At 51.5% G+C, this 25203-nt stretch overlaps 11 protein-coding genes across 11 annotated transcripts; 5 read left to right on the forward strand and 6 right to left on the reverse strand.

Annotated features, from left to right (window-relative positions):
• The first annotated feature begins 208 nt into the window (after positions 1 to 208).
• On the forward strand, positions 209 to 1524 carry P174DRAFT_397040 (NAD(P)-dependent alcohol dehydrogenase). The gene is made up of 2 exons (XM_024823775.1): positions 209 to 498; positions 550 to 1524. Exons 1-2 carry the CDS (start codon positions 279 to 281, stop codon positions 1512 to 1514), a joined length of 1185 nt encoding a protein of 394 aa, XP_024677992.1. The 5' UTR covers positions 209 to 278; the 3' UTR covers positions 1515 to 1524.
• A 460-nt stretch (positions 1525 to 1984) lies between these two features.
• P174DRAFT_445922 (isoflavone reductase family protein) lies at positions 1985 to 3104 on the forward strand. Its single transcript, XM_024828450.1, has one exon. The coding sequence runs from the start codon at positions 2059 to 2061 to the stop codon at positions 2998 to 3000; it is 942 nt and encodes a 313-aa protein (XP_024677993.1). The 5' UTR covers positions 1985 to 2058; the 3' UTR covers positions 3001 to 3104.
• Positions 3105 to 3156: 52 nt separating this feature from the next.
• P174DRAFT_435498 (intradiol ring-cleavage dioxygenase) lies at positions 3157 to 4453 on the reverse strand (the record flags this gene model as incomplete). The annotated part of the gene is made up of 3 exons (XM_024825937.1): positions 3157 to 3787; positions 3840 to 4164; positions 4210 to 4453. The coding sequence occupies 3 exons, from the start codon at positions 4451 to 4453 to the stop codon at positions 3157 to 3159; spliced, it is 1200 nt and encodes a 399-aa protein (XP_024677994.1).
• A 1578-nt stretch (positions 4454 to 6031) lies between these two features.
• P174DRAFT_516057 (amino acid permease) lies at positions 6032 to 7668 on the reverse strand (the record flags this gene model as incomplete). The annotated part of the gene is made up of 2 exons (XM_024832270.1): positions 6032 to 7433; positions 7484 to 7668. 2 exons carry the CDS (start codon positions 7666 to 7668, stop codon positions 6032 to 6034), a joined length of 1587 nt encoding a protein of 528 aa, XP_024677995.1.
• Positions 7669 to 8676: 1008 nt separating this feature from the next.
• P174DRAFT_378868 (putative MFS transporter) lies at positions 8677 to 10275 on the forward strand (the record flags this gene model as incomplete). Its single annotated transcript, XM_024822869.1, has 2 exons — positions 8677 to 9293; positions 9339 to 10275. The coding sequence occupies 2 exons, from the start codon at positions 8677 to 8679 to the stop codon at positions 10273 to 10275; spliced, it is 1554 nt and encodes a 517-aa protein (XP_024677996.1).
• A 194-nt stretch (positions 10276 to 10469) lies between these two features.
• P174DRAFT_445923 (agmatine deiminase family protein) lies at positions 10470 to 11979 on the forward strand. The gene has a single exon (XM_024828451.1). It carries the CDS (start codon positions 10508 to 10510, stop codon positions 11684 to 11686), a length of 1179 nt encoding a protein of 392 aa, XP_024677997.1. The 5' UTR covers positions 10470 to 10507; the 3' UTR covers positions 11687 to 11979.
• A 162-nt stretch (positions 11980 to 12141) lies between these two features.
• On the reverse strand, positions 12142 to 12880 carry P174DRAFT_425325 (uncharacterized protein; the record flags this gene model as incomplete). The annotated part of the gene is made up of 3 exons (XM_024825278.1): positions 12142 to 12444; positions 12515 to 12682; positions 12782 to 12880. The coding sequence occupies 3 exons, from the start codon at positions 12878 to 12880 to the stop codon at positions 12142 to 12144; spliced, it is 570 nt and encodes a 189-aa protein (XP_024677998.1).
• Positions 12881 to 13381: 501 nt separating this feature from the next.
• Positions 13382 to 14286, reverse strand: P174DRAFT_378728 (uncharacterized protein; the record flags this gene model as incomplete). Its single annotated transcript, XM_024822854.1, has 3 exons — positions 13382 to 13803; positions 13951 to 14044; positions 14143 to 14286. The coding sequence occupies 3 exons, from the start codon at positions 14284 to 14286 to the stop codon at positions 13382 to 13384; spliced, it is 660 nt and encodes a 219-aa protein (XP_024677999.1).
• Positions 14287 to 15419: 1133 nt separating this feature from the next.
• Positions 15420 to 18087, reverse strand: P174DRAFT_516060 (putative transcription factor; the record flags this gene model as incomplete). The annotated part of the gene is made up of 4 exons (XM_024832271.1): positions 15420 to 16328; positions 16415 to 16780; positions 16839 to 17726; positions 18026 to 18087. The coding sequence occupies 4 exons, from the start codon at positions 18085 to 18087 to the stop codon at positions 15752 to 15754; spliced, it is 1893 nt and encodes a 630-aa protein (XP_024678000.1). The 3' UTR covers positions 15420 to 15751.
• A 326-nt stretch (positions 18088 to 18413) lies between these two features.
• P174DRAFT_379035 (MFS transporter) lies at positions 18414 to 20081 on the forward strand (the record flags this gene model as incomplete). Its single annotated transcript, XM_024822881.1, has 2 exons — positions 18414 to 18712; positions 18860 to 20081. 2 exons carry the CDS (start codon positions 18414 to 18416, stop codon positions 20079 to 20081), a joined length of 1521 nt encoding a protein of 506 aa, XP_024678001.1.
• A 289-nt stretch (positions 20082 to 20370) lies between these two features.
• Positions 20371 to 22216, reverse strand: P174DRAFT_445925 (fatty acid desaturase). The gene is made up of 3 exons (XM_024828452.1): positions 21805 to 22216; positions 20899 to 21752; positions 20371 to 20847 (listed from the first exon to the last, which is right to left on the reverse strand). The coding sequence occupies exons 1-3, from the start codon at positions 21920 to 21922 to the stop codon at positions 20527 to 20529; spliced, it is 1293 nt and encodes a 430-aa protein (XP_024678002.1). The 5' UTR covers positions 21923 to 22216; the 3' UTR covers positions 20371 to 20526.
• Positions 22217 to 25203: the final 2987 nt, after the last annotated feature.

Genomic DNA, 25203 nt, shown 5'->3' on the forward strand with positions numbered 1-25203 from the left:
AGCTGGATGAATGCCAAGCCTTCATCCGATAGGCTTCAATATCACGGCAAGCTGTGTTGAAGTGAGATTAACAACTATCAACTCTTCTTTCAGCATATATGTGATAAATCATACCCGCGATAGATTCTATGTGGATCCCCTCGATCGTCGGCAGTCGGAGTCGGGATGGGGGCGGGCGGGGCGGGGAATCTCCACCCTCCATCAATCTCTGGGGTTTAAATATTGGGGAATTTCAGGAAAGGAACGATTCTTATTATCCTGGTTGCAGCCAGGCCAAAATGACAGGCAATCAACTCCCACCCCGCAAACGAGGTATCGTCTCCTACGGCTCCTACAAGACAGGAGGATGGAAGCTCAAGGACATCACTCTCCGTCCCCTGAAAGAAAAAGAACTCCTAGTTGAGATCGTCGCCTCGGGAATATGCCAGACAGACCTGCATTTCGCAGGCGCAGAGAGCGGATTCGGTGTGCACTATCCGCGGATCATGGGTCATGAAGGTATTATAGAATTCTCCCATAAGACAAGCGCACCAGCTAAGTGAACAACAGGCGCCGGATACGTCCGCGAAGTTGGCTCCGGGGTGCAGGTCGCCCAAGTCGGCGACCCAGTCATCCTCTCCTTCTCCGCGTGCAAGGCCTGCGAACCATGTGAGACAGGCCATCCGGCCCATTGTGTCAACTTCAACCCGATAAACTTCGAGGTGGAGCCTGATAACCTTGTGTTCAGTGACGAGGCATCAGCATCAGCATCGGCGTCCACCGCGACGGAATCGAGCATCTACGGACGATTCTTTGGCCAGTCGAGTTTCGCGAGTTACTCGATCGTCCGCGAAGATTCGGTAGTCAATGTTCGCGGGATTGTCGACACCAAGTCCGAGCTGCAGTTGCTGTCGCCTCTAGGGTGTGGAATCCAGACCGGGAGCGGGGCGATTCTCAATGCGGCAAAGGCGACCCCGAAGGACCGGGTGGCTGTCTTGGGGCTCGGAGGTGTCGGATTGAGTGCGGTTATGGGCGCGAAGATTGCAGGCTGTGCGCAGATCATCGGTGTTGAGCGACATGCGTCCCGTCTGGAGCTGGCGAAGGAACTAGGTGCTACGCATGTTGTGCAGGTTGATACGACGGCGGATCCGCAGAGTGTATCGGATGCTGTTTTAGCGGCGACGAACAACCTGGGGGTTAACATCGTGCTGGACACGACTGGTGTGCCGGCGCTGATTGCCCAAGGCGTCAGAATGGCTTCATTCAAGGGAAAGATTCTGCAGGTTGGAACAGCGCCGGAGACGGGGACGTTGACCATTCCGATTCATGAGTTCATGGTAGCAGGGAAGCAGTATATGGGCGTGGTGGAGGGAGATGTTAACCCAAAAGAGTATGTGCCTAAGATGGTCAAATGGGTACGAGAAGGAAGCCTGCCGCTGCAGAAGATTGTCAAATTCTACAAGGCAGAGGACTTTGCGCAGGCGATCCGTGATATGCAGTCGGGGGAGACGATTAAGCCAGTCATTGTGTGGTAGCAATCTTATACAGGCTGTTCTTCTATTTAACTGACAATCAAATACCTACAATCCATGGGAGGACTCTTGACAGCCCCTCAAGGAGCTGGGAGTCAAGACCGGATCTAGGTTTTTGTTGTAGATTAGTAGCCTTCGGCACTTGAACTCGGCATGTCCAGTACTGGAATCCTCGGCCCCTGGCAGAGGCTTGAATCGATTCGTAAGGCTCACTAATGGCTTTGCTTTGACCATCGATCACCCATTCCCCGCAGACGGAAGCATTCCGTGGAAGCCAACCATTCTTTATAACCTAACCATATCATACAGTTTGGTCTGTTTGAGCCTATAGCAAACAAGGACAATTGAGACATCTCATTGGATCTGGCCTGTTTGCGCCGTTTGTTGTGTTTGGAAATGTGCGGAATAAGTTAGTACTCTATACTGACGTCAGCCAGCAGATCATGTCATCCCGACGAAGTATAAGACATGAGACTGCAACCAAGATATTGATACCAAGGGGTCTCGTCTATTTCAATCCGAAAGTTCTGGAAAGCAGATTTGACTCATGCCATCAACACCCCCAATTACCTCCCGCCCCGTGGTAGCCATCGCAGGCGCCACAGGGCACCTAGGCAAACACGTCGCCTCCGCCTTCCTCTCACCTCCCTTCCACGGCTACTTCTCGGAGATAATCCTCCTATCCAGACATGACAACCCACCCGTCCCTCCAGCGCCAGAAGATTCTGGCGCAATGGTGACAGTCCGCAAATACGACGAGGACAACCTCCACGCCGCCCTGGAGGACGTCGACGTGCTCGTCAACACAATCGGCGCATCCGGCCACGAATTCAAAGAGAAGCTGCTGCGTGCGTTACCCTCAACCGGGGTCCAGGTCTACTTTCCCTCCGAGTTTGGAGTGGACCATTACGTTCATGACTTCCCGCATGGAGAGTGGGATCAGAAGAAGAGGCATTTTGAACTTGCGGGGCGGCTCATCCCGCAGGTGAAGGTGTGCAGAGTGTTCTGTGGGTTGTTTCTGGAGGATAGCATTGGGCCGTGGTTTGGGTTTGATACCGGCCGGGACAGGTATGAGAGTGTGGGCAGTGCGAAATCACTGGTGTCGTTTACCGGGTTGGAGGATGTAGGGAGGACGGTGGCGTCTTTAGCGGCGATGCCGTTGATGAGTATTCCCGAGGTGGTGCATATTGGTGGTGATACACGGTCGATCGAGGAGATTGCGAAGGTCATGGAGGGTGCAGGAGCGGGCCCGATTAAGATCACGGAGGTTGATCTGACGAAGTACAAGGAGGAAACGACGGAGAAGGTCTCGAATGAGCCGGCCAGGTATCTGCGTTTCCTGATGGGGGAGAATAAAATCAATCATACCGCGTCTGGGCTGGGGAATGATAATGACTCGGTCAATCTGCATGAGAAGACCTGGAAGTGGAAGACAATGGAGGATCTGGCCAAGTCGACCAACGGAAGGCCGTGGAAGGACGTTCAGTGACCTCGTGAATAGTCATATGTGATGATTGGGTTTGCAAGTTACGTCGATCGGAGCAACATGTTCAATTTCTATCTCTAGCCTACAAGGAAATATACATATACCAGTTTGTTCATGCGGTCTACCCCAGGAACCTGTACCCAAGCCATCTAAAGTGATTTATGCACTGGAAGAAGGACTGGCAGAGGGCATCGCACCAGAGGGCATCGCACCCGAAGGAGCAGACCCCGAAGGCATGGTACCATTCATACTTCCACCACCAGAGCCACCAAAGGCCGAGCTGGCAGTGTTCTGGTGTCCACCGTCTTCCTCATAGTACGCAGCAATGCTGTAGTACGAGTTGTCGGTGTAGTCGGCCGAGGCATTGATACCGATTTGGATCCACGCGAAGAGACCATCCTCCAATCCCTCGCCCAGGTACAGATACTCGGGGAAGGGGTCGTACTCATCCGATGCCTGCAGAACACTCCACATGTCGTCGGCGTTGGTGGTGATGGCCTGCGTGTTGGTGTTGTAAGGGGAGGTATCCTCGACCGCAGAGCGAAGGACCTCGTTCCAGAAGAGTTGGCCAATGTGGGCGATGCTGCCGGTGCCGACTTCCAGGGTGCCATTGGCGTTCATCGTGGCGTTGAGATGCGTGAGGAGGTGAGTGTGGGTGGCACGACCGTCGTAGTGGCCGGGGAAGATGGTGTCGAAGGTGACCACACCGTCGTTGTCGGTCTGCTGGATACCGCGGAGGTAGGTGGAGTCCCAGCCGTTAGCAGCGTAGTTGCCCGTGGTAGAGATGCCACTGTCAGTCGAGTCAGCAGGGTCCATCCTCTGGGTAAGTGACGAGTTCATACCTGTAGACACCGGTGGCATTGGCGTTCCAGATATCCACCACAGCGCCCTTCACAGGCTTGCAGGTGTTGACGTCGATGTACTGCACCTCAACGGTGAGGTCGACACCGTCGCAGTACTTCTCCTCCTTGACGTTCTGGCGCAGAATCTCTCCCCAGACATAGTATGGGCCGTCGGTAACGGTAGGGGTTAGGATGGCACTGGTGTTGCCGCCGAAAATACGTGACTCGGGCGTGTTGGCGGAGTAGTCGAGGATATCGGTCTTGTTGTGGTCGACGGCTTCCCACTTCTCGAGAGCAGCCAGATCACGACGCCACTTGCGAGCATCTTAACTGTCAGCTGGGAGCACGACGAAAGGTAGAGATCACCTACTAGTTTTGATCCCCTTGCTCTGGCGGAGCTGGCGGGCAGTGCGGGCACGACGGGCGACATTGCGCTGGTTCAGCTGCTGTGCCTCGGTGGTGCTAGCACAAGCATCCAGTGCACGCTTGGCTGCAACGGCATATGCATCGCGAGCGCGAATCTCCCGCTTCAGGGCGCGAGCATCGTGGACTTCGCCGGGGTGAGCGGCGGCCAGAGTGGCAGCCGCGACGAGGAAAAGCTTGGAAAAGTGCATCTTCTTTTTGATATCGGACAATAGACTCTGAAGGGACGCTTGTGTGTTCTCTCATACTGGCATGACTATGGCCAGCCTTTTATACTCTTTTGGTTGATATCTTCCTGAACATGATGGCCCTAGCCGCGTCATCGTCTCCAGACTCAATGAGCGCAGGCCCACGCAACGGAAGCATATGTTGCCGACGGTACCTGGCTTAGACCTGAAGAGGCGTAATCCGCGATCAGTAATTGATTCACGATGCTTGGTGATAGCTTGGCTTGGTCAAGCCGCGCTGAAGAGGCGTAATGCGAGGTCTTGGCGCCGCGTATATGGGATCCGCTATCCTGGCCATCCGCAATAATTGGGAAGAGAATAAGGGAAATGATCGACAAGGACGACGAATCATGAAACGGGTATTATTTTCTGTTAGATATGCGCCTCGGAGTGCTGCCGTTGGCTTGTCCTCTTCTGGTTTGGTAGTAGACGTATACAAATCGCGAAGACAAGTCTAGCCGGCTGGCGCTCATGAAGTATAGGCGACCGCCGGTCAGAGAACAGAATAAGCATGCGCATATCGTAGGTGATCATAGGTCAGCTCCCTTTGCATATTTCAGGTAAGGTCAAAAGTAAATGGAGAGATATTGTTGAACTATTTATAATATTAAGATTCCCTAAGCTTACTTTCAATCGAAAATATGTTTATTCGGGCTGTTAAAATAGCGAAGACACTTCGACTGGGCCAACATTTCTACACGAGACTGTTCAATAACCCAAAGATCATCACAATTGTGGACGGGGTTTCAACGCGCGAGACGGCGTACGCAGTCACGGCCACGCCAATCCAGATACACTTCCGGGCTGCGGAGTCGACGGTCGTTCCTGTGCCGACTGACTCTTTGAGCTTACCGAGGGGGTATCTGCTTATGAGGGAAAAGGTGGGCATTGGGGTTGGGGTGCCGGTGGCGGTTGGATTGCTCACGATGGTGCTAAGGTATTTCTGCTGTGGGGGAAGAGGAGGCTGAGGAAGGAGTGGGTTGTTACGGTGACGGATACGGGCCTGGACCTGGATCTTCCTTCGCCGTATCCTGGGTTGGACAATGGACGGTCTACAAATGAAGCTCCGTGTGGATGCCGTCGGTAGAGCATTTGGATATTCATCTGGTCAGAGAGGGTTCCGCGGCGACAGATGTAAAAGTATACCGCAGTCCTGAATGAGCGGTCTCGTACGTGAGCAAGTGGCGCTGGACAAGTATATCTGAATGATTTCGTTAAACGCGGGCGCATTGGGCAGGCATCCTGTCAGTCATCCACCAGGATGGTAGCTGACAGGGTAGGGCTGGGCAAAACACGTGGATGTGGAGTCCGTTACAGCTGCAGTTAGTAGAGCAAAAAGGCAAGACGCCATGAAACGGAGAAGAGTATGAAGCATGTCCTTTCGCTGGTATTATCCAGATCAAGTTCAACGGTATTTCTCAGATCGAGTCATGCCAGAGCAGTCCTCGAACACCCGTCATGCTACATACTAAAAGTACTCACTTACCTATCCCTGGTCCTCCTACCTGTCTTGCAGTGTAGGCTCACTGTCACCGCCGATGCCTAGGCAGAAGCGGCCTCAGTCTCCGCGGAGCTAACATCACCCGGATTATCCGAGCTGTCGTCAACCACCTTGAGATTGCCAAACCAGTCGTTCCGGGACTTGCGCCACCACTCCTCTAGCGCAATGACTGTAATGCCAGCCATGATGACGATGCAGTAGTTGAACAAGCTTGCATCCCCGTCGATAGCACTATCACCGTACTGCGGGGCGCACAGCACTGAAAAGGCGAAACTGTTCCAAATAAAAGTGACCACGGCGCAAAGTACTCCCGCTCGGCCTAGCTCCCAGAAGCCTGGTCGAAAGGACTTGCGGGTGATAAAGGCGCGGCCAAAACCGACCAAGCCATATGCGGCAATCGAACCAGCTGCAGAGGTAGACGTCAAGCTGTAAAACGCAACCTGGGAAGGCAACTGGGTGCAGAGGAGGAGAGCGGCGCATGTGGAGATAAAGACAACCGCGTTATGGGGCTGCTTGCTCTTAGACACGCGGCAAAGTATATTGCTGAAAGGGAAAACGGAGTCTCGCGCGATGGCAAAGACCAGTCGGGAAACGGCGACGAGGGAGATGGAGGTGTTCAGAACCGCTCCGATGATTGCGACTGTCGTTGCGACGGCATGAGCACGGGGACCCAGAGCCATGGCATACATGTTGATAAATGGCTGTGGCACACTGGTGTCGTAGAATGTTTCGATCGGGGGCATGCAGAACAGGAAGAGGATGATAATGGGGAAACCACAGAGGGCTGAGGCCACAGTCGACCAAAAGACTCCTTTGGCGGCCGATTTCCTGGCTGTGACTGTCTCTTCGGCGACATGGCCAGATGCATCCTGACCGACGAGACAGCTGGCAGGCAGATACCAGGACAGAACCCAGTTCAGGCTGGGGGCTGTACCTCCTCCGTTGTAAGTGGAGGTGAAGACATACTCGGCGGACCGGAAGCCATAGGTTTTGGAGACTCCGATGGGCAGCCAGATCATATTCAGGAGAATGTCAATCATGATAACGATGAAGCCTGCTCGGAAAACCCATGCATAGGTGCGGGGCGGGAGAAAGTTCAGCGAAGTTGCAAGTGCCAGAAACAGCAACGACAAAGCCCAGGCCACCGCGCGAGCCTTGACGTCTGATGTTTCATACGGCATCGACGTGTTTGGGTTGAAGGCTACCACCTCGGAAATGACATAGTTGGCCACTCCGAACGAGTCGGTTGCTAGAAATGAAGTCCAAGCGACCAGCGTCCATGCCGCAACAAGAAAAGACACAAACCGTCCGAGCTTGCCGCCTCCCCACGAACGGAAAGCCCAGTAGTAGATCGATCCTGCAGCAGGGTAGGTGGAGCAGGCCTCTGCCAGGGTGGCAGCGGTGATGATGGCCACGATGCTTCCAGAAATCCATGAGCTCCACCTTCTCACCGTCAGTTAAATTCGACAAAGACGATAATAAGGAGGACATACATAGCAGCTGGTCCACCAGCGCTCAGCGCAATGTAGAAAAGCACACGGATACCGCCGATGCAGTACAGCGCGGAGAAGGAGCAAGCAAAGTTGTCGAATGCACCCCAAGCGCGGGCCAGCTCGGATCGATAGCCCAGTTTCAGCAGCTGCAGGTCATCCTCGTCTACTGCAGCATCATTGGTCATGGGTCGTTTCTCTTGGCTCTCTTGGCCCTCTTGGCCGAGGGATTGGGCAACAAGGGTAGTGGCATCCATGGCTTGTTTGACAGTTTGCAACGGAGTAACAAGCTTTGCTCACAGTGACTTAATGAGTCGTGGCAATTCTGCTGCAAGATTGATGAAGATGAAGAAAACAAACAGGAAGAAAAAAGCAGAACAGCACTATCAGGAAAAGATTTGATTTTTCTGAACCTTAGCCGAATTATTGTGCCTTGCAAATATCGCTAACTGACCAATCATAGGGGAATACTCTTGGTGCCTCATATTTCAGGCAGTTAATGCTCCCGATCATATGGAACAACAGAACGACGACATCAGAACTAGGATATCTTGTACTAGTGCAGGGTCTTAATGTCATAGTACAAAGCGCTGAATGAGACTGCTCCTTCCTTTCTATCTACGAGTGAAAGAGAGTAGTATGTGGGTGCATATCATCGTCCCAAGTCTTCGTTCAGCAGAGCATCCTAATAACCTGCATGGGGGATAGATAATGAGACAAGGTGACCTTATTGTCTGATGTCACCACTTCCATTTTGCCATCTATGATTGTTTATGACCCTATCCAAGCGAAACCAGGAACTGTGGAATGCGTCCTCAGCCCACGCATCCGTGGGGGTAGACTTTGCGGAGGCGTGGGGGGGCAATGTTCAAGGTTCAGATGGGCTGAGACGGCAAACTCTGAGAATGCGGGGACTTTTCCGGGGATTGGGAATCGGTCGGATGGAGTAGTCTACAGTGCTACTAAACAGTAGATCGGCACGAATCTCATTAGCTCATTCAATAGCCGGCTAAGCTCGGACCGCATGAACGTGAAAGGCCCAGACTCACTGCCGAAAGCTTCAACCCCGTGGAGAAACCAAGGATGCTGTGTGGGGGTGCATAAGCCTATTGATATAAAGAGTTCAGATCGTCCTGTCGAGGAGACTTCCCCAACGGCCGGGCACCTGGCCTTCTATTGCTCATACTCAGTGCAACATGACCTCCAAACCAGCCTCCTTCCACGATGAAGGCCAAATGGCCAAACCCACTGGCCTCGACGCCATCCACACCGTTCGGATTCCCCTGACCGAAGAGGACAGCAAGCGCATCTGTCGCAAGACCGACCGTGTTATTCTCGTTATTCTGGTTTGGGTATACTTCCTTCAGATTCTGGATAAATCTGTGCTCGGGTACGGCGCCACATTTGGGCTCCAAGCCGACGCTCACCTCACGGGCAACCAGTACTCGCTTGTTGGATCAATCGCCCCTATCGCTCAGCTGGCCTGGCAACCATTCTCATCGTTCTTGATTGTCAAAGTACCGCATCGGATTCTGATGCCTTCCTTGGTCCTCGGATGGGGCATCGCGCAGACATGCATGGCGGCATGCCATAGCTTTGGCGGCTTAATGGCCGCGCGGTTCTTCCTCGGCCTTTTCGAGGCTGGCTGCTTGCCACTGTTCTCCATCATCACGAGTCAATGGTATCGTCGTGCGGAGCAGCCGATCCGTGTCGCGGCCTGGTACAGTACCAACGGGTTGGCGACGATCGTGGCCGCCGCCCTGTCCTACGGCCTGGGACACATCAAGTCGGATCTGCTCAAGGAATGGCAGATGTAAGCTACATCACCCAGTATCGAAACCACAGCTAATCAGCCCAGTATCTTCCTCTTCGTCGGCCTCATCACGGTCATCTCCGCCCCTATCGTCTACTGGAAAATGGACAACGACATCGTTTCCGCCCGGTTCCTGACCGAACAAGAGAAACTGCAAGCGATGGAACGGCTCCGCGCGAACCAGACTGGCGCCGGAAGCCGCGAATTCAAGCTCTCGCACGTCGTCGAAGCCGGCCTCGAGCCAAAGACATACCTATGGATCGCGATGGCCATGCTCCTCAATATCGGCGCCAGCGTGACCAACGTCTTTGGCCCGCTGATCCTCAAGGGTCTCGGTTTCAACAAGTACACCACCACCTTGCTGAACATGCCATTCGGCGCTCTACAATGGATCGTGATCCTGCTGGCTAGTTACCTGGCGCAAAAGGCCCGGTTGAAGGGCGCGGTCCTGGCGGCGTTCATGGTACCAGTCGTGGCCGGGCTGGCGATGCTGCATGCTCTGCCGCGCAATGGGTCAGTGCAGGGCGCGCTGATGGCGGGATACTATCTGCTTGCATTCCTGTTTGCCGGGAATCCGCTGGTGGTGTCGTGGATGGTTGGCAATACGGCCGGTATGACGAAGAAGTCGGTCGTGATGAGCCTGTACAATGCGGCGAGTGCGGCTGGTAATATCGTCGGACCGCTCCTGTTCAGCTCGGCGGATGCGCCGACGTACCATCCCGGTCTGCAAGCTTGTCTGGGGATTTTTGTGGCGCTGGTCGCTGTTGTCTTGATCCAGTGGGCTGATCTGGTCCTGTTGAACAAGCTGCAGGAGAAGAAGCGGGTGCGGAATGGGAAGCCAGCCAAGATGGTGGATCGCTCGATGGAGGATCACTATCACGGCGCGGGAGGCGATGAGGAGAGTATGCAGGAGGAGATGGGCAACAATGGACTGCTGGATGTCACTGACCGGGATAATGACGAGTTTGTATATATCTATTAGTATTGAGAGAGGCCAAAGAGATTCATTCCATCGTCTCGTCCGATTTGTGGTAGCCTAGCCCTGTCTCAAATGAGGTCCAGTGATTGGCCGCCTCTATTGCCGAATACGGGCAATAAAGAGGCATGACGATAATTCCCGTAGTGAGCCCCACCCATGTCACGAGAAGCTCACCTACTAAAACGTCATTCTCGTCCCTTTCACCAGCGATGCATCCAGTCAGGAAATATTCAATATGAGGTTCTCTCAAGCCATGTCAAACGCAGCATCGACAGTAGGACAATACGCAGGCAGATACATCTATCCCGCAGAAACCTCTCGTCATCTCGCCACCCTTCTGGGCTTCCCATCCAGACACTCGATCGCCTCAGCCTACTATGACAGCGCATGTACCGACATAGCCAATCTTGCCTCTGCGATCTCAGCCTTCGAGCCTGTGCGGTTGTACTCGCGACCTGAAGATCTCCCAAAAGCCCAGTCGATGGTCAACCAGGCCATTCCAAAGTATACCGGCAACACATCGAATATCTCCTTCATTCCACTTGCAACAAATCATCTGTGGGTTCGGGATACAGGGCCAGTATACGTGCTCGGCACTGGAGATGCCCGCTCACGCCGGTTCGCGATCAACTTTCGCTTCCGCGAGTGGGGAAAGAGGGACGAGATGGAGAGCCAGGACCGCGCGCCAGATGGACTGGACTGGCCTATCATGAACACTGAGCAATTGGACGAGAACGCAACCTTTGCCAGGAGAGTCATAGAGACTGACGTCTTTCCTTCTCCGGTGACACTCGTCGAGTCCAGAGTCTGTCTGGAAGGCGGCGCATTAGTCGTGGACGGGGAGGGTACCCTCCTGGCGACCGAAAGCAGTATCATCAACGACAACCGCAATGCAGGCCTCTCGCGGACCGAGATCGAAGCAGAGCTACGACGCTTGCTGGGGGTTGAGAAAATCATCTGGTTCCCCGGCCGGAAAGATCTCGATATTACCGATGTGCATGCCGATGCTGAGGTGAACTTTATCCGGCCAGGTGTGGTTATTCTCTCGAGGCCCCATGCGAGCGTGCCTAGGCCCTGGCTCGATGTTTACGAGGAAGTCCGAGAGATTCTCACTCGGTCAGTGGACGCAAAGGGCCGTCCGTTCGAGATCCATACGGTGGACGAGCCGGACCCTGCTCTTCTCGGGCATTTGTCCTATGACGAACCGGCGACCAACTACGTGAACTTTTACTTTGTCAATGGCGGCTTGATCCTGCCTCAGTTCGGCGATGAAGTGAGAGACCGGGACGCTGTGGAAACATTTCAAAAGCTATGTCCTGGCCGGGTGATACGGCCTGTGTTTGTGCATACGCTTCCATTAGCTGGTGGTGTAATTCACTGTGCGACTCAGCCTGTTATCGCTGTGGAGGACTAAAGGCTGTAGGATAGTTACAAAACAGGAGCTATAAACCACTATCCAAAGCATCCTCCGTCCCTTTGGAACTTGCTCCTTTTCCATAGCATGGGCGCTCGGTAAACTATCGTGGGTATACTGTTGGTGCTCTGTAAAATGAAGCGGTTTCCTTCCATTGAATTCGCGACAGTCAAGGACATGTGAGAGGAGCAAAGAAGAACCCAGGCCATGATGAATAATGTTAAAAAGGATCTAGAGCTATGCATGTAGCAATCCAGCTCGATAGACAAAGTATTTGCAATAAACAAGCATCGATAATTGCAAAAATCCTCATGTCACCCCAGATGTGCTTAAGCAGATGGCCCACCTTAAACAGAGATACAAATCAGATAGAGAAACCATGAATATCGCAGGCCTCACGAACTCCCAGTACATATGTCTCCGTAACAACGTGTTTATGAACGTCGCCCCGCCGTTCAGCCGCTCAGCCCGAGGGCAGATTCCCACCACTCTCTTGTTTCCCCAGAATACTCCACCATTTCTTCCAAACCAGACAGGACGGCCTGTTCCTGTGAGTCATTGAGGGCAATGGCCTCCTGCCGAGACAGTATATTGACTAGCTCGCGCGCGTCCTTCGCATCCTGGGCTCGCTTGTCCGGTGAGGGCCGCAAGCTGCAGCAGTGGATTTTGTGGACCAGCAGGTCCAGCAGGGCAAGAAAAGGAAGATGGTTCGGGTCCACCTCCCCCAGAGTTGCCGCGTCAGCAGGAAGATAGGGCGGCTATTAATGCGTTGGTCAGCCTTCTTCCAATGCCAGAGGAAATATTGAGTGAAGTTTCAATCAATCTTACCAAGTCCGGTGGGATGATGTCCACCTGGATTAAGTTGTCGGGGTTGCCCGTGAAGTATATTGGCTGCGCTCTCTCCTCAAACTTCCTCGGAATCAAGGAGACTAACTCAGCCCGGATAGCTCGAGTACAGATCGGATGGTCCCCATCGAAAATCAGTATATCAACGTCCTGAAAGGGTGAGTCCGTGAGCAAGGTAGGTTGAGTAAAGGCAAGAATATCAACTCACCTTGGTGACCCGATCTGAGATGTGATTTTGCAGTGCTACACCCCAATGATTGCGACCTTGGCTTGGTGTAGCTCTGGTATCCCTTGTAGAGAGGTAATCGCGGCACGGGCTGCTTCCCAGAGCTGCTGTTGGGTGGCCATGATGAATAGATCACTTTTATTGATTGATTTACTCACAATTCAGCACTGGTTTGTGACTGTGGCAAATCTAAAGGTTCCCGACAGCTATTTATCACAGGGAGATCTTGCCTGCTTGAAGTGTCTCTTACTATCTTTCTATTCATCCTATCAAGAATGCAGTGGTATGAAGGTGAGACTACATACGGCAAGCCCATAATGAACGGATAAAGAAAAGCACTCTGACACATCTGGTCTCAGGGGATTTAGAGCTGGAGGATAAAGGCGTGTTTCACTCAGACAAAGCCTCTCCAGTGACTTCTATTTATCCCCCACTCCTTTGTCGCGTCTCGTCTACGCATTAATCTGAATAGAATCAATAATGGATTCGAGCACGATATAACAGACATAGAAATAGTCATCTTTGGTTCAAAGCTGAAAAGGAAAGATTCAAGACAAAAGACTACAAGGAAACAGGCAAATCTAACCAACCAATACGCGTCAACATCAGAATCATGTCTTCCCTCAGGTGTTCTCCTGTGCTTCTCCTTCTCTCTCCTCCTCGGGAAAGAAATTCGCGGTCCTCAATTCCGCCGCCAGTCTGGCGCTATAACGAAACAGTGGGTGATAACCGCTAGGGTGGTACCGAAGCCGCCAGAAACGGCGAATGCGGCGCTCATCAAGGTCAGCTACCCTTAGCTTACAGTACTGTCCGATGTAGGTCATTTCACCAAGAAAAAACCCTGCTCGAAGGTTATGCCCCTCACCCTCAGGACTCTGCTCGCGAAGATACCCGTACGCCAAGGACTCCGCATAGCGCGGAAGCGTGGGTATTTTGACAGGGTAGTGAGTATATGGCACTCGGCCTAAGTGCATTCTTGGGTCGTAGTCATCGAGCCGATCATCGGTGACTAGCATGTAGCTGGGATCATCCGGGGCGGGCGCCCCTAGCGGGATGTCCGGCAATGTCCACAGCAGTCGAGACTTTTTGTGCAGCTCCAGGCGAAACGAATGCCAAGTTCCGAATGGGGGCGTGTCACCGCGGACTACGCCCGGTTGGTCCGTGTCGTCGAGGATGAAGTGCGCGTAGGGACGCGGGAGGCTGCAAACTGGCCGGACCAGGCGACAGTCGTCCTGGCAGGGGACGAAGTTCGCTGCGAGGAGGACCTCGCGGGCTCTATCGATGAGCTGATCAGGGATAACAAAGGAGAATTCCTAAGATGGACTCACTGGTTAGTGTCTCAGGCTCGGTTAGATTGCGCGGGGACACAAGTCATAGAACTCACCTGGAGGACCAGAGGCGCCCCGTAACATGCCAAAACGTAAGGCCCCCACATGACATTAGGAATGCCGTTGGTGTCCAACAGCTTGGCGATGGATGCAATGAGATCCACGTCGAGCTTCTGGCCGTTGAATTTGAAGTCGCTCATCTTGAATACGTTCGAGTGGTTTCTACAAGAGTCCTGGGAGAGCTGTCTTCGGGGCGGGGGGTGGAATGCTCATTTATATGTTGTTAGCCATTGGTTATGTTCTACTGTGGTGTCGATTCATGGTTGAACAAAGACAACAGACAAGCACCCTCGATCGAGCGACCCTGGAGTCCTTGACCAGTGTCATCCTTGAGAACAAAGGAAGTTTAATTCGAGTCTCCGGGGCCATTGAACTAGAAGAACTTATGATACCAGATCAGACAAAGAGACAGCCCGATAACTCTTTGATTATCCAAGGTCTTGTACATGGCATCCTCGTCGGTGAAAGAGAAACAAGAAGAATCGGTGTCTGCCAGGAATACGGATTGGTCTCCTTTGTTGCCACTTCTTGAATATGTAGTCACCCCGTTGAATATTATTTTTAGCTCAGAAATTAGCCCTAAGCTTCCCTGGTCCAAAGAGCAACACGGATAGATGTCACTGGATTCGTGGCATAGATGATATCACTGATTTGGATTACATTAATCTCAAACAGCCTCTTCTAATCGGCGTATTTGTTTCAACAAACAACAAATGTAGCCTTATCAAAGCAGAGTGTTGGACAACCTTACACAAACTTGGATATTACTGCAATGGGAGGAGCGCCCGCTACAGCCGGAGGCGTAAATTTCTCCCAACAAAGAGATACCGACGGTTGTCAGCCAGCACATCGATGTTGTAACAATATCTTTCTATGAAGATAAGTTACGCTGGACCTCAGGAAACTAGGAGTTGAGGGTCACGTAAATGCAGGCTTCTTTTAAACAGATTTGTCTCCTGCTTCTACCAGTTTTGCTCTTCGTACAAAGTTGGAAGCGCTCTTAGCTTAGTTCTGCTCGCCTTTCATCAGTCTATTGGCCCACTATATGAGGTTGTACAACAGTGTTAAAATCACACACTTACGCAGGATTGGGCCTCTTCCGGCTCTTACCTTGCTAAAAATAAATACCTTAATAATAGGAGGACGTTCCTCTCAGACGAACTTGCTTAATGAGGAGACAGTGCTATTGCAGTTGATGTTAAAGGAAAAAGGGACCGAGTAGCGCTCTGTTAAATATGCTCTATAAATAGGTATTATTATCGTTAGAAGAGAACCAAGACATAAAAAGGATGAATGAATGAATGAATGAATGAATGAAAGAAACGTCTCTCAGTTCAAAACCGTCCTGGATGGCAAAAGCCCCTCACGAAGGGAGTTGACAGATATTTGGGAGCTGAAGCACGAGGAAGTTTACTTCTTCTCGAAATTGGACGGCATGTTTTGGGTCAAGGTACGCAGAGGTCTCGGCTTATAGTAGTCATGTCTGTACAGGGACCACCATAGAACTCTCCTCATTCTCAGTCTCCTTGGATTTTTGCCAAGGCATTTGGGGACAACCAGCGCGGAGCAATCGCAATGCAGGGGAAACCCCTCATTCCGTCTTCATCAGCTCGAACTATCTCGTAAGCCTTCAGTGAAATTCTCCATGCCAAAGAGAAAACTATCGCAATCGAACCCCAAATCCTGGAAAATGTGGTCGAACAGGGACCCAGAGGTGGCCTCCTGGAGCGGCGTCCCCCCAGTCACATCCGGAGACGGATATTGCGTCTCCAGGATCCGTGTCGAGAGCAGTTCAAAGGTCCGGATGCATTGTTGGACGTACATACTCAGATGCTCATGTGCGCGGAGGGCTGACAGGACATCTCTCCACGACTGCGACACCGATGTGGTGAACAGGCCCGCGTCGAACATGGCCGCTAGAAAGTTGGTTCCGGCAATGTGTAGATAGTATACTCGATACCACCATGGCAGGAGACCCATTGGTTCGTTCGGCTCCAGCGTCTCGATGATCAACGAGGTGAGCTTCTGCGCGGTTTCCACGCACATTCCGGCACATTCTCTGAGAAGACGATCGCTTAGGCTTGGAGGGATGGGCTGTGCCTGAATTGCAGCCGGGTGGGATTTCAGAGAGTAGAGCCGTGCGAGCATAGGTCTGTACAGGACGATTCGAGAGTGAAGGAGTCTATACACCGGTGTTAGTAGGCTATTTTTTCCCTGCGTTCTGACTAAATATTGTAAACGAGACCGACAGTTGAATTAGTTGCATACCGAAGGTGAAGTACATATCGCTCTACTCGGGAAGTCCTATCGACAACCTTCCCAAGGTTCTGCAACTTCCAGTCGCTGGGGAGACCATTTTCCCATTTGTTGAGACATGCATCTAGCTGCACCGCCACGGCGTGGTAGTCGTCCTGTTGATATAGACGTGGCAGTCCCAATCTGGCAGCGAGAGGATTCCGCGTCTGTGTCTGTGCCAACTGAATCTGATTGCCGATTTCATGAAGCTCTCGTGAAAGATGCCCCGCATGTCTACCGCCCTGTAGGGGGCTCGCGCTTGTAGAATTGGAGTCGGCCCTGTTCGGTAAGGGGATCAAGGATGGTGCCGATGTCCGGCCAAGGGACCAGGAGACGCAGCTTGGCGAGTCAGCATGACTGCAGGCGACACTCCTTTCTGTATGTCTGTGGTACATACCGGTCTAAAGCCACACAGCCGGCCCATACCCTTTCTTTCAACTGCCTGTCAGTAGAAGAATGCTTGGCTGAAGATCCCTCGGGTAGATGGCAACAGGTGCTCTGCGCAATGCGTATTGCCAACCCCGCTGTCATCCATGTCTTCAGTTGGTTGCTGGTGCAGTGGAGGTATCGATTCATAAGCATCAAACATTGGACCAGCTCGAGCGTTCCAGGCTTCCATAGAATCATCTCAGGTCGGAGAAGCAGCCACGCGCGTTGGAAAAAGCGATTCCCCTCTTCGTCGCGCTGATGTGGAGGGATAGATTCTTGTCTCTGCACTGCCAGGGCAAAGACGACATTGAGGATGCTTAGCCAGACGTCATGTTCCGCGTGGAGCAGTGCACCAGATCGAGAGTACGTCGCCTCATAGTCGTGCAGGAAACTTTCTCGACTCAGTACAGGTTCCACCGGGTTGACGTGTTGCCAATATATCCAGACAAGCCTATCAGCATGAGCGCGGGGAGGCAGTTCCGTTGCGGAGTCTAGACCATTGTACGGAAGGTGCAGGTCTAACACCCCAAACAAGGGTGCATCCACGAACGGGACGAGGTTTGAAGTAGCGGCCGGGATGAACCCTGTTCTCACATCTATTGCAGCTGCGACTTCACCAGCAAACTGCCCATGGGTGCTGTAGTACCCACGGTTTTGATCCCCATCAAGCTCCGGCTCTCGGTCTTCATCGACCTGCTCCGATCTGGACAAAGGTCCAGACGTCGAGGGTGTCAAAAGCGAGCAAGCTCCCAAGTTAGGAGACGAGGCCGGAATCGGAGTATGACTGCGGATTGTTGATGCCTTTGGGACCAGGGGTTTGCGCTTGGTTTGTCGTCCGACGGCGTTGGAATCAATGCTGTACGTACATGCCTTTCCTCTTCGCAGGCATCTAGTACAGGCTGCGAATGACATTATCAGTCAGTCTTATAGAAACATCTTATAGGAGGACATGATGAATGGGTCAAGGATACCCGGACGACCGCCATCGCATTTCACCTTCCTCAAGCGACAAGCCTGGCACGCGATGGAGATCTTCAATCGCTCCCTGCGAAATGGTCTCAAGGAGGTGACTCGATGGCTTCTCATATCAATACACTTATTCATTACATTTAACTCACCCAGTTGTCCTTGAGATTCCACTCAGATAAAGCTTACGTGAACAAAGGCAGGCGAGTTGGAGATTGTCCACACTCTGGCGGCACGAGGGGACAAAGCATGTATTAGTTAAGGCATTATACGACATGTGCCAATCATACTACGATCCGTCCAGGCATAACCCCATAGCGGAAAGGCATGCAATTGGCTTAAGGGAATGCCCTATGTCTGTCGGCCAGTCAGCTTTCCTTCCGCGCATCGAATAGTGCCAGCATGACAGCCAATAAAACACAGGTCCGCCTCTGTATGTTCTTTGAGACTGACAACATCAGCTATAAATCTTCAAACACCAGAGCAATTTATGCGATGGACATGCTACATCCTTATTGTCGCTTGTTTCTTCCCTGGGATTCCTTTCGTAGACCTTGGTCGCTCAGGTGTTGGAAGTATGTCTCAACAAGCCGAATCCAAGACAGCAGCGGACCCCGAAGTCCAGCAAACTCCTATCTACGATGGCCAAGGCACCGAGGAAGACCCTTTTATAGTTGAATTCCAAAGGGATGATCCAGAAAACCCAATGAACTGGTCTCAGTTCAGGAAATGGTTCATCACGGCGATAGTGACCTTCTCTGTCTTTGCCATCACCTTTACATCTTCAGCGTACTCTGCTTCCGCAAATGAGCTCATTTCAGACTTCAATATGAGCACAGAGGTGTTTACCGTCGGCCTCTCCCTCTTTGTTCTTGGGTTTGCAATTGGCCCAGCAGTATGGGGCCCCTTGGTAAGCAGCACTCTATTTAAAGCCCTTAACAGACCCGCTGACAATCCGTTTCTCTTTAGTGAGTCTCTGTCATCTTAGATACAGGTACATTCCAACTTAATCGTGCCTTGTAGATCCGAACTATACGGAAGACAAGCTCTCTGGATCGTCTCGCACATCGCCATGGTAGCCTTCATCGGAGGTTCCGCTGGAAGTCACGATGTCGCCACCCTCTTGGTGCTGCGATTCTTCAGCGGCACATTTGGCGGCTCACCGCTGGTCAACTCGGGCGGTGCCATCGCAGATATCTTCCCTCCAGCTCAGAGAGGCCTCGCCATGACACTGTACTGTGTCGCACCATTTCTTGGTCCCATCCTTGGTCCTATCGTCGGCGGGTTCGTCTCCGAAAACGTTGGATGGAGGTGGGTGCAGGGCGTGTGCTGTATCTTTATCGGGGTGATTGGCATCATCGGCGTCATCTTTGTCCCGGAGACATATGGGCCAGTGCTCCTGATCAGGAGGGCAGACCAACTTTTTAAAGCTCATGGTAAGGTCTACATCAGTATTCTCGAAAAGAACCAAGGCAAGAAGAAGCCGTCGGAGGTCTTCCAGCGAGCTCTCATACGCCCTTGGGTTCTGCTCTTCCGGGAACCGATCGTGCTGGTTGCCTCGCTCTACATGGCCATTATATACGGCACCGTCTACATGTTCATGAGCGCCATGCCCATCGTCTACAATGAACAGCGTGGATGGAGCGAAGGCGTCGGCGGGCTCGCCTTCATGGGTATCGCTGTCGGCATTATCATCGGACTAGTCTACGCCATCTACGACAACAACAGACGCTACACGAACCTACTACTATCAAACTCAGCAACGGCCGAATCGCGGCTTCCACCCGCCATCATCGGCGCCGTCGCCCTCCCAGTCGGCATGTTCGCCTTCGCCTGGACCAATTACCCCCGCATCCACTGGTCAATTAGCATCATCCTCTCCGCGCCCTTCGGCTTCGGCTGCGTCCTCGTCATCCTGCCCATTGTCAACTACCTGATTGATGCCTATACCATCTACGCGGCGTCTGTTCTTGCAGCTGCCGCTATCTTCCGCTCGATCGTCGGGGCTGTGTTTCCCTTGTTCACAACCCAGATGTATGACAGTCTTGGGATTCACTGGGCGAGTTCTCTACCGGCTTTTCTGACGGTAGTGTGCATGCCGTTTCCGTTTGTCATGTATCGCTATGGTGGGGCGCTGAGGATGAAGTGCAAGTATGCGTTCGAGGCTGCGGAGATGATGAGACGGATGCAGATGCAGCAGGCACCTGCTCCAGTCAATGAGGAGGAAGATTCCCCTTCTGAGTAGAGGGAGGTGGGTTTGGGCTCGAAGTGTGTCAGTGACCAGTTATAGACATGGCCGCGTTGCTGCTTGTTCGTGGCTAGGGGAACAGATTCATGCACTACGGAGGTCAATTGACTGGATTTATATTTCACCTAGACTGCCGAAATATTTGCTAGTATTAATACAATCGTGGTTTACCGTAGTATAATAGTCGCAACTATCGCACAGCATTCTTAGATTGATAGACTAGCGATGAACACAGACACGACACTCGCTGCAGCAATCGATTTCTATGTTGTTGTCTCGCTGATTGAACATGTACAGTTCCTTGAATTTTCGTGCTAAGTCTATCTAAGCTAAAATATAGGCTAAGAATCGAGTATTAAAATATATACACGATTTTGTGTCGAGGAACCATCGTATACAGACTTGAGCTGGTGCCGTTGGTAGCGACCGACCGCTGTCAAGTCTACCGACTCACCGCAAATTTCCTCGCAATTTCCGCCTCGGTAAACTTCCTCGTCTTACTCTGCAGCATCGCCGCTCTCTCCTCGATCGACATGGAAATCTGATCGCCCATGGGGACCAGACACTTGGCCAGATGCGTATAGTCCTTGCGGATGAGCCGGTAAGTAATCATGAGATAGTCGATATTGCGGAAGACCAGCGCATGCTCACTCGCGTAGCGGTCTTTTTGCTTGAGAAACGCCGCGGGGTGCTCGCGCCAGTGACGGCGGGGATTGAGATGGTGAGAGGTATGGTAGCCGTCGTTGAAGCAGAAGCGGTTGCTCTGGTATTGTTAGCGATGCTAGTTAGAAATGGTAATAATAAGGAATCGTACCGGAACATCAATCAGGGTGATACTCGATCTGAAATCCGAGTTGGGGTCCGTCTCGTCAACAAAGGCGTGCTGCCCCCAGTTGCCAATCATCAAGCCCAATCGGAGGAGAAACAAGGGAAGGATGAAGACAAAGAGCGTTGCGTGAGCATTCACCAAGCGATACATTCCGTAGATGAAGAGGTAGTTTCCGATCTCCCAGGAACCAGCCTTGAGACCTTGGAGGAACTGGCCCTTACGGAAGAAGTAGCTCGGAAGCTCAAACCACACGAGGAAAAGGAATCGGCCGACATAGCACAGAAAATCGTACAGCTCGTCTCGTTGGTACCTGACTGTCGAGGATAAATCACCAGGCCCATTCCCTTCGACATGATGATGCTTGACGTGATGGTAGTAGTATGAGTTCCACGTATGTCCCATGAGAGGATTGGTGATGTAGGGAAAGAGCGAGTCAAAGAGCCAGAATCGCTTGGCTAGGATCCCGCCCATGTGGATGTGCTGGTGCATCATGAGCGTGTAGGTTCCCACGTAGTACGACTGCAGGATCCAGTGAAGGACGCCGTGGACCCAAGTGAAGTGATAGTACAGGTAGAGTGCACTGGGGACGGACGTGGTAAAGTACAGGATGAGATGCGTGAGCATCACAACGTCAGTTTCCACCCGGACAACTCTTCGTCCCAGCTGGATGTACGGCTGGAGGAGCCATTGGTTAACAGCAGACGGCAATTTGGCCTTGAGATCAGCGGTGTCCCAGGTCACAGTGACAGTAGGCTCAAAGTCGATATGCTGAGGATTGTTGAAGGCTTCCAATTGCTCGGGGACAGATTTGTACTGCGAGTTGGTTTGGGATGGGACATATTTGGGGGTCTCAGCGGATCACGATTTCGAACATGGAAAGGGAATGTCTACCTTGAAGGACGGGTTTCGAGCCGGATGATTGTGCCTGAATGTCCGAGAGCAGAGTCTGCAGAACCAGGAGGTCCGACCGAGTCAGATTCGGGTCAACATAGCTGTCGGGTTCCATCATGACCCGTTGACCGGCAGATGCTCGGTATGATTTAGGATTGGGTTGTGGTGTGTAGAAAGGAAGACTTGGCTCTTTTAACTTTGTCAGAGAGAACTCGGATGGGAATTTTCGGAGAAAGTGAAAAGGAGACGGAGTGGGTCTTGCTGATGGACGCCATTGAGCGCTGATCAAGCACGGATAGAGCTTATCAGGGAGAGCTTTGCTCTATTAATATCTGCGGATTGTACTATTGATGAAGGAATCGCAGAGTAAGTGAGCCTGACTCGAAAGTCTGCAGGATAATACTAGACAGAGTGTACTCTGTAGAGAAGAGAGTGAAAGTGGCAAACACGTCAGCCTACGCCAAGAGCTCTCAGCATGTACCGTATGTTGAGTCAGCACTAATTTAATCTCGGATGCAGAGCTCTTTAATCATGATTCGACAGCAGTAGGAATAGATCGAGGTAAATAATAGCTCTTGTGTCATCGACATCAAGACATCTATTCCAAGAATGTTCCGACGGAATGATGGATATTTCCCCGGCAATAACATCACGTGGTGGGCTGGCCAATTGGTCGTCTTCGAGTTCTGCGCAACTGATTACCCCTACAAATGAGTAGTATTTTCTCGAATTCTAGATGTTCCCCTGAGACCTGAGTCTGTTCCTACTAGCCACTCAAGGAGATTGGAAACATTGGAAGGATTAAAGAGGATTAAAAGACAACATTTTAGCCCTCAATGTCTCCTGACTATCGACCAATCACAGCCTGTCATTAAGCATGAGTGGATAACTGCTATGATCGATCGAGTATAGAGCTTACACTAGGCTAACCTGGCAAGACACGGAAAGTCCAACCGCATATTCAGGGGACCTGCGCCTGTTGAACAATATTGATGTCTGACTGTTTTTCTGGATATACTGGTTGTGGAGTGGATATGGGTTGAACCACCGCCTATCTAACCCACTCTCATATCCATGCGGGTTGGACTGCGGATAATGGATTACTAAAGCAAGCGGCCGTCTTTTCTTGTGTTTTACCTCAACCCCCAAGGTATCTGCAGATTCAACTGAATAATATGATTGTTAAATCTTTATATATTAGGTACTTGATAAGCTAGGATGAGTTTAGTTAGGGGGTAAGAGGCCTGAGGTGAGGATGAAAAGTAATGCAGAAGATATATATATACTCCGTACTATCACCACCATCCTCATCACCGCTATCTAAAATTAAAAATCGGCCCGAGCTCTAATTTTTCTTAGTAGGCTTAATATTTTTGTATATAAAAGATTGAATCATTTTCTATGCACATAAATAAGAATATACTTGGCTAGGCATAGGTATGGTTGAATAAGCTTATCTATATCCATACAGGTTGGGTATGGTTAACCGATTTGGTTGCGGGTTGAATCAGGGCCAACCCAGATCCACATATTTTGCGGATTGGGTCAGCCAGCCAACTTCTCGACTTGCGAAGGTGCGGTATCAAAATGCTGGCCTCAGGCCAAGTGGCAGCCATAGACTCATGTCGATTTCTACAATCTTGACTCTGCTAATGTTATCCATGACTGTCCGATCCGGCAATGCTTAGTTGAGGGTACTCCTGTTGTACTCCTGTTTGGGTATAATGCATGATGGTTAAATAGTATCAAGGGATCCAGCCCGCATGTTAGTAAGATGGCGAGGGAAAGGTAGTCATCGATCTGTGATCTGTGATGGGCAAATGCCTTCTTACTGACTTAGGCGCCATCAGTTCCTTTAACATGGCAGGGCCTTTGCAAACGCAACGAATTATATGCATCCGCACGGCATGAATTATCGAGCTAATAATTCGAGGGATGCCTTGGTGATCCAAGCACACTTCCTTATCCCGCCGCTGAATAGTATGGACTATTGCTGCCCATGCCATTAGGAGACAAGGGACCTGTTCAAGCTTAAATGAAAGTTGAAGACTGCTGCAATCAGTAGAGCTCTTTCCTTTCCATCTTGATGAAGCCTGATATTACCAAAGTCGAACACAAGAGCAAGTCGTACCGCTCTTTCAGTGAGTGATCTCTGCATTCTGGAAGTTACCCGTGGAAATTATTGATGTGATTATTGTATGCGACCATAAAGCATAAGGAATATTCCTATTTGCGAGAGGCGCTTGTAAGTTTGAAACCTGACGCGCATCGATCATCGTTGGTGATAAATGGTTGCCGATCTTGTCAAGCTTTATACTGTTGATCCGAACTGCCGAGTATCGATCCACTCTCACGTTAATAAGGGAATCCGGTCAGTAGCACTTCCCTTGCTGTACAGGTTGAAATATGTAGGACTCTGTCGGTGAGATTCATCGTTGGATGTCATCATTGTGCGGCATAGTAGGTGACAGAGGACAGGAGACAAGCAGGCCCCCTATTAAGCTGGATGTGACTGATTCTAGCAAGTATTATCACAGCGTAAGGGTGGCCTCACAGCATCAAGGGCTGGCCAAAGCTGACTACCCGTGATCAGCTGCCTGTCCTCTCCTTGATTAAGCATGGGAAGTAGTCTTACCGGAAAAGGACACCGTAGCCACATCAGTCTAGATTAAGAGGGGACCAGCATCACTTGATATTCCCTGCGCTAGCGTGCTTCCGACACGGAGTTCTGCAGCCGGCATTCACTGCAATATCTTTCGTACACAGATTATCTGTCAGATGGTGCGGACAACAAATTTCCTATTTCGATGACGCCACCTATTTCTTGATGAGGATCGTTGTCTGTACTATCCGAGTAGAAAGGGGTCCGACAAGCAATATTGAAAACGGCATCGTGGACCGCGGTGTCTTGAGACAGCCATTTTGCCTAAACGGGCCGAAGTCTTCCATAGGCTCTGCGTTCTTAGATGATGTGCATCACATTGCAGCAATCCAGCCACCAAGAATGCGTACGAGATGCAAGTTGCAGGATCTCTCTAGCATGGCATTCCGGGCCGCAGAACCGGCACCTGCAGAACTACACCCCTAAGATCGGCAATTGAAGTCGAAGGAGTGTAATATCCATGCCTAAAGACAGCATGCAGCAAAGTGTTGCAGACGCGGGGAAGAAATGACGCTAAGCATTTTCATAGGTAAATCTGAAACCCCCATGTCCAGTTGAACGCAAGGTTAATATCGTTTGTGTCGTATGTTCCCCGCAAACTGCAACCTGCCAGGGCTCATGTGGCTGCTGCCGGGAGTTGTGATTGGCGCTTCTATAGGGTCATCAACTCCCGGAAAAAAGCAGGAACAGGATTGTTCCACTGCATGAAATGAAGGATCAGGATCTTAGGGGTGTTG

This window comes from Aspergillus novofumigatus, assembly GCF_002847465.1.
Source record: "Aspergillus novofumigatus IBT 16806 chromosome Unknown P174scaffold_10, whole genome shotgun sequence".
Lineage (NCBI taxonomy): Eukaryota > Fungi > Ascomycota > Eurotiomycetes > Eurotiales > Aspergillaceae > Aspergillus > Aspergillus novofumigatus.

Excerpts from the sequence above, each read along its gene's own strand:
- P174DRAFT_445925 (XM_024828452.1), bottom strand. The coding sequence starts at position 21,922 with ATGATGGAACCCGACAGCTATGTTGACCCGAATCTGACTCGGTCGGAC. Across the intron at positions 21,753-21,804 it reads CTCGAAACCCGTCCTTCAAG|ATGTCCCATCCCAAACCAAC; the intron begins GTAGACATTCCC and ends AGACCCCCAAAT. Across the intron at positions 20,848-20,898 it reads TCACCCTGATTGATGTTCCG|AGCAACCGCTTCTGCTTCAA; the intron begins GTACGATTCCTT and ends TAACAATACCAG.
- P174DRAFT_445922 (XM_024828450.1), top strand. The coding sequence starts at position 2,059 with ATGCCATCAACACCCCCAATTACCTCCCGCCCCGTGGTAGCCATCGCA.
- P174DRAFT_445923 (XM_024828451.1), top strand. The coding sequence starts at position 10,508 with ATGAGGTTCTCTCAAGCCATGTCAAACGCAGCATCGACAGTAGGACAA.
- P174DRAFT_397040 (XM_024823775.1), top strand. The coding sequence starts at position 279 with ATGACAGGCAATCAACTCCCACCCCGCAAACGAGGTATCGTCTCCTAC. Across the intron at positions 499-549 it reads GCGGATCATGGGTCATGAAG|GCGCCGGATACGTCCGCGAA; the intron begins GTATTATAGAAT and ends AGTGAACAACAG.